At 38.6% G+C, this 19,490-nt stretch overlaps 2 protein-coding genes across 4 annotated transcripts in view; both read right to left on the minus strand.

Moving 5' to 3' along the window:
• Window positions 1–4,353: 4,353 nt before the first annotated feature.
• On the minus strand, window positions 4,354–13,586 carry CUNH3orf85 (chromosome unknown C3orf85 homolog). Of its 3 annotated transcripts, none has more exons than XM_065741985.1 (4): window positions 13,493–13,586; window positions 6,839–6,987; window positions 6,533–6,618; window positions 4,354–4,748 (listed from the first exon to the last, which is right to left on the minus strand). In XM_065741985.1, exons 1-4 carry the CDS (start codon window positions 13,539–13,541, stop codon window positions 4,736–4,738), a joined length of 297 nt encoding a protein of 98 aa, XP_065598057.1. In that variant the 5' UTR covers window positions 13,542–13,586; the 3' UTR covers window positions 4,354–4,735. The 3 variants fall into 3 exon arrangements, with proteins under 3 accessions (XP_065598057.1, XP_065598055.1, XP_065598056.1); XM_065741983.1 differs by having other exon boundaries at window positions 6,503–6,618; XM_065741984.1 differs by having other exon boundaries at window positions 6,499–6,618.
• Window positions 12,952–19,490, minus strand: part of HHLA2 (HHLA2 member of B7 family) — a 296,207-nt gene continuing 289,668 nt past the window's right edge. The window contains 1 exon segment of the mRNA XM_065743283.1: window positions 12,952–12,975. The gene's annotated coding sequence lies outside the window, so the exon portion shown is untranslated.

Below are 19,490 nucleotides of genomic sequence, written 5' to 3' on the forward strand. Positions count from 1 at the left end.
GGTTTAAATTAAGACAACAGAAGATCAAATGCAAAATGAGTACATAAAAGCAGTGTGATACAAGCTCAAAAGTCCTTTGCATTAAAATTGTTTGAGGCCAAGTTCAATCATAAGAATTACCATAGCAATGAAGTAATGTGTAGAATGTAGATTGAAAACCAAATGCCACTTGTTCTGGAAATGCCACTTGTTTGTAGAAAACATGTCAGCTCCTAAAACCAATGATTTTCTCATTACCTCTATATACTGTTACTTGTTTGTTCCCCTGAGGTTAAAGAAAGCAATGTTTCTTTGTATTTATCTCTCCTTCAGCATTTGTAAAGTGGGTTATACACAGGTTGCTTGGGTTGTGCAACTATTCCTGTTTGCTTTGTTTAAAATGGTTTCTTGGTTGAAATATCTTGTATCTTTAAAAGAAAGGCCAGGAAGTATTAATCTTTTATTATCATTATTGGAGACCGCTTCTCTGTTGCATCAGATAAATCTTGTGTCTTCCATCTGGCTCTCCAACGGAGCAAGGCTCCTACAGTCATGTTGTCTTGTTACTGCATGTGTTTATCTCCCACCTCCAAGAACAGTAACTTTTTAATCTGTGGGCTGTTTCTAGTTCAACGAGTTGAACTAGCAGAGATCACAAAGACGTTTGTTATGGTTAAAGTAGGTAAAATTGGGGATCCAAGTATCTGAGGGAGCAGGCATGTACTCTAAGAAAGGAGCTACAGCATAATTCAGGCCCGACTTGGCCCTTGAGTGCCCCTATAGGACAAATCCCCCCTAAGTGCTGCAGCTGGGGAAAACCTTCTGGAGGAAGCAATCAAGTGTGAGGCACCCAGTTATCTTGATTTGTGTACTTCTATTGATCATAGAAAGACATCATACTGGCATCCCTCAGAAAAGAATTGGAAGCTCAGGACCATCTGGCAGAAATTCTCTTGCGCTCATCCAGCTAATGTCTGTACAGAGACAGGTCTGAATGCAGCTTTCTCACCACCCACTCATCCTCTCCCCCAGGACTTCCATAAACTGGAGTATTCAGAAATTACCCAGAGGTTCTGCAGCTTTTGCAGAGCAGCAGTTCACCTTCTCAGACACAAACCTTCTGGGCTCTAAAAGTGATTGCTCTACTGTGCACCAGTTGCATAGATCCTGTGCCCTAAGTCTTGTATTTCCATTCCCATAATCAGCAGAGCTGCACTTGAAATTCTCTTTCTTTTAGGCAAGTTCTTTGGATTTGCCATCAATAAGAAATTGTATGTGTATCTATGCTGTGTGAAAATAGCAAAGAGGGAAGAACTGTAGGTGGCAAAATGAAGACATGGAGAAAGGTAGTAATGAAGGGTTCGAAGTTGCATAGGCTGAATGGCTGAAAGACTCCATGAAGCTAAATTAAGGGAAGCAAACTCAGACAATACTTTTTTTTTCTTTCTAATTCTTAATAAAAAGCAGAAGAAAAATTTTTATATTCAGTGCCTGTGAAAATCATTTGCTCATTGTCATGAGTGGCATGTATTTTGATAACGTGAAATAAGCACCTCATATTCCACTGCTACTCATGCGTGCACAATTCTTCCCATTTAATTCAGCAAGACTAATTATCTGAATTAGTGACATTAGCTTGAAGCTACAGCTTTGCAGATTGCAGCTCTGGCTTTCAGAACAACTTCTTTAAAGGAATTAGTCATGTCTAAGTACAACAGAACCATCAAATTGCATCCCCTGGCTTTGTTTGACATTTTGGTCACAAAGCCAGCCTTATGTAAGACTGTCCTCGTGGCACTAGACTTAAGGCAGTGGATAGTCTAATTTTATTGCTCTGACAACCATAAAATGGCTCATAAAGATCAGTCCGTTAACTCACCAGCTGACAGTAAATGAGGTAAGATGCACTGTGTTTTACCTTCCACCTCACTGGTGGACTTCGTCACCCGCAGTCTGGGGATGTCTATTGTCCATCTCCAAATCACTTCCTGAGCTAACCTTGATTTTGGTTTAACTTATCATGTGGCCATGAAGGCAATTTTCAAGCAGATCCCAAACCCATGCCTTGGCAGCAACAACACTGATTAGCAGGGCTGAAAACGACAACCCTTCAGAGTGCTGCACAAGTGGCTTGGAGTGATGCACAATAGCTGCTTGTGAGATCAGCAAATTGTGCAGCCAGATAGGGCAGATGGTCTGTTGGTTGGATGGTTGGTTCTTATAGCTTTTTTTTTTTTTTTTAACCTTGTATTTTTGCTACAAACTGAAAAGCTTCAGTCTCACAGAAATGCTGTTACCGAGGAAAACAATGGGATGTTGAGGCCTGTATTTTGCATTGTTCCTCAGGGGTCAGTTCTGGGTCTGGTCCTGTTCAACATCTTCATTAGTGACCTTGATGAGGGGATGGAGTCCACACTCAGCAAGTTTGCTGATGATACACAGCTGGGAAGAATGGCTGATATGCTGGAAGGCTGTGCTGCCATTCAGTGAAACCTGGACAGGCTGGAGAAGTGGGCAGAAAGAAAACAGATGAGGTTTAACAAGAACAAGTGTAGATTCTTGCACCTAGGGAGGAATAACTGCATGCACTGGTACAGGTTGTGGATTTACCTATTGGAGAGGAGCTCTGAGGAGAGCAACCTGTGTGTCCTGGTGGACAACAGGTTGGCCATGAGCCACCAGTGTGCCCTGGTGGCCAAGAAGGCCAATGGTAGCCTGGGGTGAATTAAAAAGAGCATGACCAGCAGGTCAAGAGAGGTGATTCTCCCCCTCTACTCTTCCCTGGTGAGGTCTCACCTAGAGTATTGTGTCCAGTTCTGAGCTCCTCAGTTCAAAAAAGACAGGGATCTCCTTAAAAGAGTCCAGCAGAAGACTGCAAAGATGAAAAAGGGCATGGAACACCTCCCACATGAGGAAAGGCTGAGAGACCTGGGTCTGTTCAGCCTTGAAAAATGAAGACTCAGAAGGGATCTGATCCATGACTATAAATGTCTAAGGAGTGGGAGGCAAAGGGATGAGGCTGGACTTTTCTCTGCAGTGTGTCGTGATAGAATGAGGGGAAATGGCCACAAACTGATGCATAGGAAGTTCTGCACAACTTTGCGTGGGAACTTCTTCACAGTGAGGGTGATGAAGCACTGGCACAGGCTGCATAGTGAGGTGGTGGATTCTCCTTCTCTGGAGATGTTCAGGACACCTACCTGTGCAACCTGGGCTAGGGAGCTGCTTTGGAAGGGAGTTGGACTCGATCTCTAGAAGTCCCTTCCAACCCCTATAATTCTGTGCTTCTGTTATCTGCAGGACTCGTCTAAAGTCAGGGGAGGACAGGAAGCAGAAAGGCATGGCCACGGCTCTGCATATAACTGTTGCTGTCTCCCAGTCTAAGCGTCATTTGTTGCCCCTCATCTTTGAAGGAACGCTTCATAATTAATTGGTATGACTGAAGATATGAAATTCTACATGGCACGTACTGAACTTGCCCCCTCATTTGTCTCTTTCAAGTATTTAATGAATTTTCCATTTCAGTTAATGAATAATGGCAATTTCAGGCCCATTGTCCTATGCAGGCAAATTAATAACACCCTAAGGATAGTTTTGTATCTAGTAATGTGATAGAGATTGCTGGAAAGTCAAAATGCACATTCCTTTTTAAAATATTCAATGTTATCTTCACATTCATTCTTATGAGCATATAGTAATACTAGCAAAGAACCTCAGACCCATAATACACAGAACCTGCACTCTAGGGGAAAAATTGCCTTCCTTCCTATTCTGCCCTTCAGGTTGCCAGACATCCACAGAAGTTCCTCTTTTTCTGTGCAGAAATTCTGACCACAGTAGAAATATTCTGATTGCTAGAAATATATTAATAACTTCAAAAGAAATGTGGCTGCTCAGTCCTTCCTCCAAATATGTCCTGAAATAAGTTGGATAAGAATGGGGAAACTTAAAGCTCAAGAGTTTACTATAAAAAAACTTTTTGTCATCACCCTTTTTATTGGGAAAAGAGTTGTGAATAAATGTTTTCACCAGATCCTACTCCCACAAGCTAATGAAAAGCAGCTTATGCTGGCAGGTTTAGTTTCAGTCATTTTTGGCATTCAAGTACAAAACTTTAAGTGCAGGAAGAAAAGTATACACAAAAGAAATGCATACTAAAGCTCCTATTTGACCACAGTTCTTGAAAAACTGGAAATACACTAGAAATGTAGGAAGTGTATTCTTCCTATTAGCCAAACCTGGAGTGAATATATACTTAGCTTCCTATCCAGCTTCATGACTAATTTCCATTTTTTAATTTCTTCTCAGAAATGCGGCAAAAATGAAATATTGAGAAAAAAAGATGTGTCTCTCTGTTAAAAAATAAACAAACAACAACAACAAAAAAAACCCCACAGGAATGAATACCTAAAAGCAATTTTTTAGTAAAAACAAACAAACATATTAGCTTTTTTTCTTCTCATGTTTGTTTGTTTTAACTTAATTGTTAAAACTTAATGGCTGATAAGTTGTCACATCTTTATTCGATTTACCATGACTTACATCTCACTTCTACTTCATCACACAAAATATGTGGCATTGAGAAAGATTGTGTGTGAACTGTGATGTTTAGACCACGGTATGAAAGTAATCTGTGGCAAGTAGATAACACTTCAAGTCCTTATGCCGCCAGACATGAGATGTGTAGGATTTAATTGTTCATCCTACTTTGTGGCTGGAGGTGTGTCCCAGGCTGTTGTAGCATGTCCATTTAACATCAGATGTTGTCACTAGAAAAGATGGAATAAATTGGTTTTAGTAAATAAGTCTGCAAAATTATTTCAAGATCCTGTCAGCAACTCTGGTCTTCAGATTTGCAACATTTGTTTTTGGAAGTGTGGCCCCTGAAACAGATTTCTGCATATGTTTTATAGGCTTGCTTTTCTTGGTTACATCAGAAATGCAAATAATCACGAGCAATGAGGTCAAAAATCATTGTTTTGTTATCCAAAAATGTTTTTCAAAACTTCTGGCTATGTTTTGTTTCTACAATATGCCTTCATGAAAGTTCTGGATGTTAATTGCTGCCACGCTAGTGTTGTAAACTTGATTTCAGTCCAAGACTTATCCAATCTCCCTCTGAAATCATAAATGTGCTTCTGTAGGAGTGCCCACAAATGTGTTTTTGTAAACTAGTTATAATCCTGTCATATGGCAATCATGAGGATTATCATTCTAGAGGAATAATTCTTGCAGCATGTCTGACAGCTGTCAGGATCACAGCCCTCAGACACATGGATTGGGCAACTTATAATTAGAGGTAGTTAGATATTTTCTGTCTGAATAATTTTTTCTGATGGAAAAGACAGGTTTCGGTTTATTTTGTTTTGTTTTCCTGAGAAAATTAAGTAAAGTGACTTCAGGTAATTCCACGTTATAACACAAATGCACTGCCATCCCAGCACATGGCTACCCATATCATTTTTTGAAGTTGTGAGAGAATATCCTGATGCTGCTTCTCATTTGCCCAAGGATGCTGGCTGAAGACTCAACAAGGAAACTGTGTCCTTTAACTATTTTTTCCACTTTGCTGCTTCTGCAGCATTCAGGTGGAGCAGTCCTATAAAGGTCAATCTGAGACTCTCCAAATCAAGTTTTGACTTATAAAAAGTGCTTTTCAGATAATCCCTTATTTTAAAATGAACATTTTCATCTGTTTGCAAAATGAAAACTGTTTTTAAAACAAAGCACATTTAATTCAAAGTACATGAAGTTTACCTGTTTTCCTATTGGTGGGTACAGTTCAGACTAATTATATTGTTATTTCTCATATACTATTTTAAGCACTGAAGCTTGAAGTTACATTAGATTATTTCTGCCCACTCCTGTCCTTTCCTGAGGAATGAAGTATCTTGGTATGAAAAATGTTCAATGGGAATAATGTGTGTGCTCTGCAATATGCTTATCAAATATAGTTATCTAGTATTTGTTCCCTAAATTTGAAAAAATTATGTCCCAAAAATGTGTATGTTCTAGCATAGTCATAAATAATTCTTCAGTGATGATCTGAGATGCTTTATTTCATGCAGTTATGTGCTGATGTATAAATGCTGGCTTTGCTAACTGCTATGTCTCATTCATTGTTTAGTTCAGCCAAGCTTATATATTGCGTTAAATACAGTTTTGTTACCAAAATAAATTTGTTGTGGCTGGATTTTTAACCCTCTATTTTTCTTCTCAGGAATTGCTTTTCATCTGCATTGTAAACCAACTGTTTATGATATACTGCTGCTATTCATATTTTGTGGACTTTTAGACACATACTCTTCAAGACTTTAATAAATTCTCTCAAAACATTCCTAAGAAGGAGCTTAGCACAAATAATAATAATAATAATAAGACTTCATTTAAATAAACTGAGTCAGTGAGAAAAAAATCTTTAAATTTTCAAGATGCCTCTTATAAATATGAGCAAATGGTTTATAACTATGTTAGTGAAATGTGACTGTCTGCATTCTTGTATCAGACAGTTTTACTTACGTACGCATATGCATTGTGAGTCTGTGAGTTGTACCTGGCAATTGAAGGATCAAAGGAATAAGATCCCAAATCCATGTAGTATTGTGCTGTGTCTCTCAGAGCTGTCCATGATTCACTAATCTGAAGTAGATCAAAACAGAAAAGAGCATTCAGATCTTTGATACTGAATGAATACCACATGTGGCCATGGAAAAATTTTGCTTGGTCTGATAACTAGATAAGTTCCTCTCTTGCCCCCAAAGGGTTCCTGCTATTTGCCAGTCCCAGACCTGCACTTCAGGGTTTGCTTGCTTATTTTTTTTCCTTTCCAGTAGATGCGGCAAGATGATGGAATAAATACCTGCTCAGCCACCATGTATCCCCATGTGTTCTGGCTGCTGCTTGGGTCCCAGTAGCTGTGAGAATATGGTATTTGTCGTTTAAGTCGTATAAATTGATTCGCTGATTCTTCTGTCAGAAATGGTATTCCAAGGACACCTGAAATGGCAACTGAGCAATATATATAATGTTAGAAAAATATTTTTAGAATGTGCACTTTAAAAACAAACATAAAAATATATTTTATACTCAAGAAAAATGTCTTTGGAATGGCGATTAATTTAAAAGAATCCCAAGATGGTCTTACTATAGAGCTTCAGAATATTTTCTTTCATTTGGTATGCTTTTTTAAGTCTTAAATTAATATAGCATCTCCTATAAATTATTATCTTGTGTTGAATCAAATTTGATAGATTTGCAATCGTACTGCAGTACTACTTTGTCTTTCACAGAAGACATTTTGACAGAAAAGAACAATTTAGATTGTTGTTGCACAAGTCCCAGTTTGGACTTTGAGAAAATGAACCTAAACTTACCTATGAATTTAACTACATTCCTGATTTAGATGTATTTATTCTCATTTGTAGTAGTATAGAAATTGCATGCATGGAAGCTATTTTGTAAGGAAAAGATACTGTACATCTCACTATCATTTTGCTTTAGACTACTTTTAAGGTCATCTCAGATGCAGAATTTCTTGTAGATCTTCTCAAAATGACAATTTTGCCCAAGGAAAAAGGCTGAAATCCTCATTAATTTTATATGAAAGGCCTTGGTACAGCAAATGACTTCTTTGTAAGTTGCCAGTTTTTGAGACTTAAATTCATTTGGGGTTAAGCTGCTCTGAAATAGCACTTCAGTCTGAAACTTATAATTTTTAATGAGCTGCTAATTAAGTTTAAACACTGATAAGTCAGCTGAACTGAGGCTGGGATCTGTAAACAATTGTGCTGCAACTTGGTTGAATGGGTCTAAGTGGACCCCTGAGGATGCCCTGCCTATAGTTGGTACAGATGGACCAAGAACTTGAACTCATATGTGTAGTGTCTTACAGTAGGGGTTTTGCAGGGCAAATTGCTGCCTCACTGACGGCTCTGCAATGTCCTTATTCATGATTTCCTTGGAGGAAATCTGAGAACCTCAAACATTTGCTTTCGTGCACAATGCTGGGTAGAATAAAATCCATTGTTATTATTGCCTGCTTTGCTGACCACCAACAAACATGATCACTCTCCTGCTTTTCAAATAGGAAAATGTATGCTGAATGCTTACAGGTAACAGCATGTTGAGGCAGGACGTTTGTTGTTTCTCTTCATAGCCAAAAACATGCTTTTTTTCAAGCCAAAAACAGCTTGGCCTAGGGAAGAAAAGTTATATTTCTTTCATTTGTCTATTAAGCCGCTACAGTGCTGTTCCAGAGCTGTGCAAGATAAAACTAACCTCATGCCAAATTTCTTTACTTCTCTGGCAACTTACTATTATCCAGTAGAAAAATCTATGAGCTGTTAACTTTCCTTTAGTGAATTTGGGAGTTCTTTTGGTAATAAATATTTTGTAAAGTCATGATTACATTTCTGGACTGAGATAACTGAACTGGGATTTGCAATTGGCTCTGGAGCAGGCTTCATTTTTGTTTAAATATATATATATAGTTAGTAAGGGCCATTAAACACTAGATTTTATCACCAATCTGTGCCTTGGCCTTCTGGCTTTGTGGTGAGCTACAAAAAATGATCATTCAGCGGATCAGTTTTTTTTGTTTTCCTTCCCACTACCAGCATCTTCACAAAGTGAGCTTGTAGCTGCACTGGTGGGACAGTGAGGTATTGCCTTGGCTCCTCTGGTACAGAGTGTTGTGTTTTAAGGGTGTTAGCTTTCCATTCTTGACATGCAGTCTCCTCTGACTGCATCTGTATCCAGTGAAAATGACTTCTTGCAGAGCTGTGAGAGAAAGATCTGAAAGACCAGGTGGGAGGCATCCTCTCTGATGCTGCAAGATCTATCACTATCTCCTTTGAATGAAGCACATAGACTTTCAGCAAATAACATCTGCCTTGCTTTGGTTTAAGTTTCTCAAAACTGGGTATAATCACCTTTTTAATGCCTCACTGTCAGTGGATGAATTTGGTGTTTGAGTTTACCAAAAAGAGTATCCCTGAGGGACACTGGGCCACAAGGGCAGCAATCAGTCTTGTGGAAGAGTAGCCCAGAAACCAGGAGAACATAGCTGCAGAGCACCTAGGTGTGAGACTAGAGGGATTTGGGAGCAGGTGGGTAGATAAGAGTTAATGAAATTGCTCATGTGGCATAAAATTGAGCTGAAAAAGAGGAATAATTTCAAATTGTAGAGAGACAAAGTTAACATACTGTTAGGAACTGTGAGACACATTGTACATTAATGCTTTCATTCAATATTTTTTTCCATCTTATCTCATAGAAAAAATGTTATTTGTAAAGCATTTTCAAGGATTAATGGTCCAAAGGGAAAACAGAAGGAATGCATGCAGAACAGTTGCAAGGACTGTATCAGCTGTTACCAGCTAGAGGGGTACCAGCTCCTTTCAACATCTCTGGAGATTCACTCAGCATTCTTTTATGAAAAACAAATAATATGAGGAAAAGAAAAAAAAGAAAAAAAGGCTGTTTTTTGCAAGCAGATGCTTAACTTGTGTAATTGCTGCCTTCAACAGGTAGTTTTGTCTGTCCCAACACCTCAAAAGATTGTCCAGTGGGAACAACTACTGCTATGATGTTTTCCAAGTATCTCTCTTTGGATTAGGGTGAACTGGTATAATGCCAAACCTGAGAGAGCAGAAATAGTGTTAAATTTTTCTCATGCCTGCCAAAACAGCAAACGTGTATTAAATATGGTTGAATATCAAAATCATTGATTATGGGAAAGACAAATAGTTTTGAATGCCAAGATAACAATAATAGTAATAATGAAAAGAATTACAGTATAGCAAGAAAATAGTACTTAAAATATGCAATCAACCTGCATGTATCATAAATTATTCTGAATTAAAATCTCTTAACACTAGGCTTAAGCAGAAGTTGAGCTCTATTGTACAAGGATGAGCTTTTCAAAAGCAAGATACTCACTCAGCTGGATGCAACTGCAAAATCTTCCTAGAGCAATTTCTTTTTTGACCAGCTGAATGCATCATGTTCTACTTCATCACACAGAGAAAATGTGAGTATGAGATTAAATTTTGGCACCTTTGCCTATTTAGGAACCGGTTTATTACTGTTTTTTTTCCTCTTTCTGAAAGCTGAGAAGTAGGAGCCATTGCATGCTTAGCAGTCTTTGGGGAGGGAAGGCAAGTCACCATTTGCATGTCTGATGGTAGTGCTGAATGATAAAATGACAAATCTGTATGCTTGCTTTAGGATAAGGTATTCCTCCCCTACCCAGACAGCTTTTAATCAAAAATCAAGTGCTGTTTTTAAATGGTGAGGAGCAATGTCATGGCTTGGGACCACTGTCTGTTACTGGTGTACATCTACCAAAGGGAAAAGAGGTTTGTGTCTGATTTGCTGTGATATTTATGGGGAAAAATATATATATTCCTTAGCAACACTTCAATCACTCTGTGGACATTTTCATATAACTGGAGCTATTTATTTCCCTCTGATTTCTGAAGAGTATTTCAAGTTTCTGACAACGTGAAAACCTGTTGCTGAAGTTATTTATATATCAATGGAACCTAAATGTCAAACACCAGTAACTGCTCTGACTCCCTTACTTTTAGATTAGTAATTCATATTATCAGCTTTGGTGATTGTCTGGTCAAAATAGCTTGCAGGCTAAGGCTGACAGTGTTATCAGCACTTAAAGCCAACACCTGAGCAGAGCTAAACTTCAGCCTTGGGCTCTTCAACCTTGCTGAGGTTGCTGATGCTGACGTGTTGGGAACTTTGAAAAGGTAAATCTAATGCTGCAGCTCAGGTGTGTGTCTTAAAGTTAGGAATGGGCCAGAATAGAACCCTGTGCTTCAGCTGTCTAAATTCAAAAGTGACTCACAAAGTCAGACCCCAGGACTTGGCTTTGGGCTGTTGTGTTTTGTCTGGGGATTTTGGTCTTAGAGAACCTTCCAATCACATGTAAAGCATCTTTACAAACTAAAATATCTGGGAAATGCTAAATAAGATTCTTATTTTATTTTTGGTCAATTTATTCTGTGAAACCTAAGGACTCTGCATACCACAGTGCAACAATGTAAGTGCTAAAAGTAAAGTACAGTAATACCTGGTTTGTTTTCACTGAGCTACTGTTTTAGGTTGTGTGATGCTGTGGAAATTAAAGTGTTGTTGTCTGTCAGTACTTTGTGTACTTGAATGAATGGCTGCAGGAGTAGATGTTTGGATCCTGCAGGCCACCTTTGTTGCCTTTTCTAGTCAAAAAGCACAATTAAGGTCAACTCAAATGTTTGTATGTCACTTTTGCAAATGGTGAAAAAGGCACGTGTGCATGCACATGGGCTATGGGTTGAAGCCTGAAGAGCTTGGAAGGTAGTGGTCCTTTAAACTTAGATTTTCTGCTATTTGTCAAGTACACAATTTAAAGTCAGTGACTGTTGAATGCTTCAACAGTGTGCAAATCCTCATAGGGTTTGAAATTTTGGTCTCTTTATTTTTAAAGCACTGTGGTGTTTATTCTTTTGTAGTTCTTAATTTTACAGCACAGAACTTGAACTGGAGGTGAGAGCTCAGTCATTAGCAATCATAGAGATACCTCGTTCCCTTATTAGCAAAGGCAGTCAATTTAAAGATATAGCACAGAATTGCATGCTGAACACGTTGGGGTGATACCAACAGGGTCACACTGAGATTGGGAAAGTAGTCTGGTATGGTAAAATAGAAGGTGTGTTTTTAGTAAAATTACTGTATAATAGGGAAGGAATTATTCCCCCTGCAATAAAGGGTTGTTTGTTTGTTTGTTTGTTTGTTTGTTTTAAAAAAAGGTCCTGCTCAGTGGGTCTAAGTGAGAGGTCCTTCCTAAATCCTCTCATGGCTGTCAGTTTAACTTTGAGTGAATGAACAGGATACTCCAGTCAGGTATCTGAGAGTATTCGACAGTGATCACAGTGCCAGCACACTACTTCCCATCCTCAATCCATTGCTGCTGCACTATGGAGAGAACAGAGAAAGACAGCCAGCAAACAGCCCTGCAAACCTGTTTCCAGAGGTGTGGAGGTGGTCTAATATTGAGGAGTGATTTATAGTGGCTGAGCTGAAGGTGTGATGAAGTGTCAGTTTCTCATTAGTGAGCCTTGCAGACTCTGTTTTAATTCACCACCACCTTTTCCATTGCTGAAAGGATTCACATTTAATGAAAAAGCTGGACTGTTTGTTGCCAGTGATCAATAAAAACTTTTAAGAGCTCATTAGAAATCAGAAGTAGTTCTCACTTTTTAAAGAAAGGAACCCAGGAGAGCAAACAAGGCTGTTGTGAAAGAGAGGGACAAAAGGGATACAGAGCAAAGATAAGAGTCTGCCACATGAGGGGCAGTAGGATGCTGTTCTCCCTATTTAATTCCAAGGGGAACTTCCATGGGAAGGAGGTCAGGTTCAAGCAGACAGACAAGTACTCAGGAATAGTCTAAGCTCTGATGCACAGCAGATCAGGAAGTGCATATAAGGGGAGAGGAAGTTATCTAATTGCATTCTAACGTGGTAAAAAGACAGAGAGAGGTTCCTTCCATCTCCTTCCTTCCCTGCAGAGTCTCTTTTCATCCTAATCTTTGGCCTAAAAGCAAGAGGTTCCAATTCATAGAACATATTGCTATTAATTTGTGATTAAATATTTGTAAATACTACGCCATTTTTTGCCTTAGTACTTTGAGCACTCAGATCTGAGAAATGCTTTTAATGCGCGCATGAATGGAGCATCTTTCCATGATGCAGGCAATCACCCAAGAAGTCTACAGTCACTTAATGCCTGCCTACTTTGTTCTAATTTAGTAAGGAATAAGAAGTGGTCATGGACTGTAGCAGTGTGTGCTTGTTTGATAAAAGCATTATTTCAGCCCTGCTGGTGCTGCAACCCTTCTCTATCCATTTTCATATTCTTCCAAATTTTACAGTGATTCTTGATTTTGGTGTTGTAAAGGTATAATAACCAGAAAGCATGAGAGCTTAAAATAAATAAATAAAAAGCTGGTCCCCTTAAGCAATTTTGAATCAGACATCCCAAGGTACCATTAAATGACTTATGAAATGAGTTAATTTTGTGTTTTCTTATATGCAATAGATGATGATGATGAAAGCAGAACAGTATTTAGGAAAGATTCCAGGAGAGATAGGAGAGGAAAAAAAAATAAGAAAGAAAAAGCACTAAGTTCCCTTAAAAATATTAGCAGATTGAGAAAGATCCTGTAAGATTCTTTTTCAGTTAGAAAAGTGTTCTCAACTCCTAACACCTGAGAGGATCAGCAGCAATAGATTCTGATGTAATCATAAGGAGCAGAATCATGACTGTATTTCACAGACTTTGCTATGCAGTCTTGTGCTCACCCACTCTTGCATATGTCCCTGCTCCAGTGATTTCCCATTAATTATCTCCCATCAGGGCTGTTCTGGTGGTATGGTGGGTTTGTTTTGTTTTTTTTTTTTTGCCATCTGCCTATTTAACAAGCTGAAAGGGACTGACATGAGGCAGATGCCATGCACTTACCTGTAAGCAGCAGAGCAGACACCAAAATTTGAAACATTTTCATAGACATTGCAGATCATCCAGAAAGTGCTTGCTTCGTAAAGCAGAGGTAGTTTTACAGTTTTATACTTTGTTATCTTTGAGCTTATAAATCATTTACCAGATACCTGTGAACCACTGGTGCAGGCAGAGGGCAGGGTACAGTGCTTAGTTCAGATTTGTCTTATATGCCTCTGTTTGTACACTTTGGACTTTGCAAACTGAGCCTCTAATGAGACATAATGACTCATTACTGTGTGGATACATTAACTTCTGTGTAGGCTTTATAATGCAAAATAGCACATCGGGCTTGCTGTGTGCAGTAAACCTGGAAAGTGTTTGAGGGTCAGTCTTCTGCATGATTGTTTTCCCCTTGTTGCGGTAATGGACATGACAATTTGATTGTCTGATGTGAATATGAATGGTGGGAAATGATGTTTGGATCAACTTGTTCTGAGAACACTGCCTAAGTATACACTATATTTAAACTATATAATATTTGCATAGAAAATAAAAACATGAGAAAACTGAGAAAGCAGTAGATAAGGAAGGAAGAAGGGATCTGCTGCCCTGAACTAGACACAAATTGTACAGTAGTTCTCTTCTAGTGCTGGGAAATTGTAGAGCATGGAGAACTGAGTTCGTGCTGTCTTACCTTTCCACCGCTCCATATAGATTTTGCCTTTTTGTGTATAACTGTCAATAACAGTTTTATTTTACTGCAGACCAGTTTATCTTAACAAGCTCACTGATGCCAGTGACAACAGATAAGAGAAAAGCTGAGCTCTATCACATATTAGGATGTGATGATCTGCAATTCACCAGTGCAGACATGCACAAAGGTCTTTACATCAGGGAGTTGGACCTTGCTGACGTTACAGGTCAGGGACCAGATTCCACAGTGATGGACAGCAGTATGTTGTCCTTACGCTTGCAGTAGAACTATTCATTCTAGACTATGCTTGGAGCAAAAGTTTGTTGGGATCAAAATGTCATTTGGGTATGTGCGCAGGTCAACCTGAAAGTAATACGTCCTGCTTAATTCCATGGAAACTACAACAGATATACAGAGTACAATGATACTCTTTAATTGTACAAATTCTCAGCTACTGAACAGTGTTTTTCAACATGGGTACCACCATTAGTTGATTCACACAGATGAGTTGATCAAGACGCTATTCATTTCATGGTATGTGACAAAAGTGCATGGCCATTTGGAACATGGATGTGTTTCACAATTCTGTTGCTATTGATGAAACATGCCACCCCCACCTCACTGTATTTTCATCCACTGTTTGGTCTCCAAAAATGCTCAGTAAGCATCAATGAATGTCAGTGAGTGCCGTTTTTCCACGTGGAGGAATTCAGTGACACATCTTTAGTCCATCGTTCCATGTCAGACCCTGTTTTGTCAGACTGCCCCTCTGCTGCCATCTGTTACATTGCAGCAATATGTAAGGACATGCCATTGGGAATATTCAACCTCTACTGCCATACCATCACCACCTTCTGATGTCATGGGCCAAAATAATAAAATAGGTGGCATTACTTTCAGAGTAGCCCTCATTTTTACAGGGTCTTACTGTTTTTTGTTAGGCTGAATAAATGGCTGACTATTGAACAGGAAGCCTAACATCTATAGTTAAGCAGTTCTTAAACAAATTAAAAAAAAGTCAGTTTTGCATAAAGGCAGGTGTTCTGTACCCTAGAGTCATGTTAACAACAACAAACATTCGTTATCCAGATTTATGATGTTTAGATCAGCCTCCCGCATCTTCCTCGTGCTTGAACTATTAAACTAAGTGCTAGATGTGATTTTATTTCTTTCTGTCCCTTTTCTTTCTTTCTTTCTTTCTTTCTTCCTTTATTTACTGTGGTCTATCATTGGAGGTGAAAGGAATGAGACATTTGTCAATGTTTGGTATGGGTGTCTCTGATAAAGAGACTCAGCAACTGTAGATCCACAAGAAATATGCTTCTAATAAGCTTGCTATAGCTATTCTTTTAACTTGCACCATCTATTCCAATCTGTTCCAGAGTTCTGTCTTACACGGACATGCATTTCTATTACAGTTTGCCTCCCACAGGTTTTGTTGTTTTTTTTTTTTTTTCCTTCAATTATACTTATCCAAGTATATTATATGAAAGAAAATGTCTACCTGTGATTTAATGTTCATTGCAGGTCCCTGTTCTTTAATGTTTAATCTCCTACTAGAGGGGAAAAATGCCAGTGATGTAGGCTAAACCCAAAGAGATGATGGCAGCCAGTAAGACTTCATGCTACATGGGAGCAGTTGAGAGAGTGATATGGACAGGCCACACAGACACAAGGTATCTACTGCTCTGATCATTTTTGGAAGCAAGAGGATGAGATGAGTTGTTTTTTTGTTTGTTTGTTTGTTTTCTAAGAACAGGAGGAGTTTTTATAAAACAGTAAAAGAAACAGAGCTGTGTATTACAAATGACCCCGAATATTCAAAGTCCACGCTCCCAGAACTTAAAGTTTCATTCCTGTGCTTGCAATTTCCACCATAACATCTGTTATGTGTGCTGGAGAATCCTAATTCCTTATATATTTTATGGATAACTTTCTCTTGCAGTGAAAGACCTCCTGAGAGGCATAGGAAATCCTCCAGTGAGATCATGAAACACCATGGATGTACTGCCATGCCAAAATACAGCATTTATGCTGCTATAGGCCAGGCCAGTCATCAGCTAGTTTAGGTGATACAAGATTTGGCAAGCAGCAAGTCTTGACAGTTGTATAGAATCATGACACGAAATACCCTTCCTACTTTTTATTGTTTCATCCCCCTATCCTTCTACCTTCTCTTCCATGCCTGATTTTGGCTTTGCTCTTGTCCTATGCTTTCACTTTTCCAGCCTGCACAACTCTTCCTTCTTTCCTCAGGATTGGTCCTCTCTCCTGTTGCTTGCTCTGCAGTTTTGCATCAAATGATACCATGTTCATAAAACTTAACTTCTTTAGATTGAAGAATTTACTAGTCTTCCACATGAAGAGTGATTTCCCAGTTTTGTTCCCCTTTTTTCTTCCCTTATGTATCCTCCTTCCCACACCTACAAGGCGTGAAGCTTTCAGAATCACCAAATTCCATCTCTTCCCACAGTCCTGCTATTGTCCAGTCTCACCAACTCACAGAATAGGCAGTGCTCTTCATGAAACTCTGTAATATCAAACAAACAAAAAGTCCATACACTGTATGTAATCTGAGGGTTAGGGATTACGTATGCCTAGCTGGCTCACATTCAGAAACTTTTAGTACACATGTTCTTTGAGGATATTATATAGACAATCTGGTTATCACTTAAATGAAAAATAAAAAATAATTAAAAAAAAAGTGTTCATTGAAAGAAGAATTTTAGCTGTTAATCACTAACATAGATGCAGGCTGTAGATTTTTGGAAGATTTATAACTTGGCCCAATGGCTCAAATTTTCATATGGAAGAATGAATCATCATATCATTTTCATATGATGCCCTCCCTCTCTTGTCACATTTCTGTTCCCTACTTTAAAGTATGAAGAGCTTTAGAGGAGTTGTCATCTGAATATTCAGTGCAAGTTTAATTTTCCTCCTGCACATCCCTGTCTCATTTGCAGAAATAGCTAGATATTGGTTGAAATGCTTCCAAAAAATTCAGCCTGAGACAGACACCTGACATGTTTAAAATAAGATCAAACCAAATTATAAAAGTTAAACTGAGTTACAGGGAATTGAAAGCAGGATTATGTAAACTGACAGGCTATGAAAATCAAACCAGCCTTATCAATACGTGGTAAGGTAGGCTTCAAACAGCAGAACTCAAAGTTAGAAAAAAATCAGAATATTCTTTCTTTTACATATATAATCTTACACGGTATGTTACCATTTCAGGGGAAGGATGCACCATCATTTTCTTTCAATTAGAAGGTTTTTGGTTTTTTTTTTTTAAAGATAACCAAAGTGTAGATTACTTTATGCAGACAATATTGGGGGGGAGGAAAGGAAGGAAAAAATATGCTGGGTCTGTTTTACAAACTAAGTAGCCAGAATAGTTGACTGTTGCACCTATGTCCTTAAATACTTTTTCCACCATCTTATACCAATGGAGGATTTGTAAAATGGATAACTTTCCAGACAATCAGAAACATAGAGGTGTAGAGGAGCTGAATGTCCTAAAAGAGAAAAAAGCAGGTAGGAAACCAGTCTATAAAAAATGGGTTAGGGGATGAAAAAAAAGATATAGCTGAAAAAATTTGAGCTGGCAAATCATGCATACTTTTTCTTTTTTGACACTTGCTTCGTGCTTGTACTTCTATCTTATAACAAGTAATTTAATTCTTCTAGTCTGATTTTGCTATCTAAATATAATGCTTATCTCTCAGACTTTGCAAACTGATGTGTAATTGCTGAAAAAAAACCATTCTTCTAGTGGATTTAATACTGAATTCCTCATTTTGTTTTAGTTCATTGAACATTTATCAGTTCAGTTGGTTCATCTCTAAGACCTACTTGACTGAAGTGGATCTGCCTACATCAGTGTTGAGCATTGTTTTTGAAAATGTTTGTTGTGTTACGTGGTATCCTCTTGGATTTGAGATGAGAAAAGTGTGAGGTAATTTTTAAAAGAACATCAAACATATGAAAGTCTTGTCTTGAAACAGGATAGTGAAAATGTGTGCAAAAATTTGTATATCTCTGTGTGACACTGCTGTCAGTGTGGGAAACAAGATGTGTATTAGCAGCATAAAGAGCTTGAAAGCCTCTTTTATCTTGATTTGTTGCTCTATTCCAGTCACAAGTGGTGTTCCTCAGGGGCTGGTTCTGGAGCCTGTCCTCTTCAGTATCTTTATTGATGACCTGGATGAGGGCACTGAGTACACCCTCAGTAAGTTTGCAGATGACACCAAGCTGGCTGGAAGTGTCAGCCTGCCTGAGGGTAGCAAGGCTCTACAGAGGAATCTCGACAGGCTGGATCTTGTAGGTCTCTTCCAACCTTGATGATTCTATGATTCTGTGGTTTGGTATTCTCCACCTCATTTGTACAGGTAGATGGAAATTTGATGCAGTGCAAAGGGAAATTAAGGAGAGTTATCTTCCAGAGTGCAAGCATTAGGATACACATATGCACAGCGTAACACCCATCATGCTGTGTTAAATTGGAATTATTGCTTCCACCTTATACATGATGTGTGACCAGCAACTTGTTCTTAATGATTTGAAGCTAGAGGTAATAGTTTGTGTTTAATGCTTCTTGATAGATTCTCAATACCTTACTTTTGTAACTAGTTTTAAAATTCACAGTGAAACTAAGGGATGTGTTGAACTGCACCTGACATTTGGGAAAAATTTATTCTGTTGTTTTTGTTTCACAGCTACGTAATTCTTTTACTGTTTTTTGTCTGTTAGATGTGTAGGAATGCTGAAGATGGGACTCTTTGCAGTGTAAGTGCTGCTGTCAGCTCAACACAGAGGCAGCCATTGAAAGGGGTTTTGGAAAAGGACTGGGGCTTTTCAGTGTTTTTGATCAGTTGCTGATTCCTTGCTACATTATTTCAGTTTCTGTTCTCTATCTTCTTCTCTGTTATCTCTGAATAGCACAACTCTTGGAAGACATCTGATGTCAGTGTGACGCTTGGATTGTTCACACACATGAAGGGGCAGCACTCTAGTTCTGACTGCTGAAGGCAGTGCAGGGGAGGAATCACCATCAGCATGCTGGAATTATTAAGTGCATCCTCTTGACTACCCTGCCTCCACAAAACTGTCCTCCTGACGTGAATTCATTACCCCATGCTTTTCCAAGGTGACAGTGCAAAGGCAATTTATATAAATCTGTGTGTGGTGGAATTGAACTAAGAGCTACAGGGATGTCTAATCTGAGCAAGTTAACAGATCTTTTATTAGCCACTACTTCAAATGCCTGGAGTGTTTTGAAGTAAACCTGCTGGCATACGGATAGGTATTTAGCACAGCAAG

Source organism: Cyrtonyx montezumae, unplaced genomic scaffold (genome assembly GCF_038088225.1).
Source record: "Cyrtonyx montezumae isolate F1298 unplaced genomic scaffold, pur_monq_1.0 scaffold_3, whole genome shotgun sequence".
Lineage (NCBI taxonomy): Eukaryota > Metazoa > Chordata > Aves > Galliformes > Odontophoridae > Cyrtonyx > Cyrtonyx montezumae.

Bases quoted from the DNA above. Each gene is read 5' to 3' on its own strand.
- CUNH3orf85 (XM_065741983.1), bottom strand. From the start codon at position 13,541: ATGTCTATGAAAATGTTTCAAATTTTGGTGTCTGCTCTGCTGCTTACA. The intron at 6,988-13,492 runs GTAAGTGCATGG...TATATTGCTCAG, and splicing joins GTCTGCTCTGCTGCTTACAG to TTGCCATTTCAGGTGTCCTT. The intron at 6,619-6,838 runs GTATTTATTCCA...GATCTACTTCAG, and splicing joins GATACATGGTGGCTGAGCAG to ATTAGTGAATCATGGACAGC.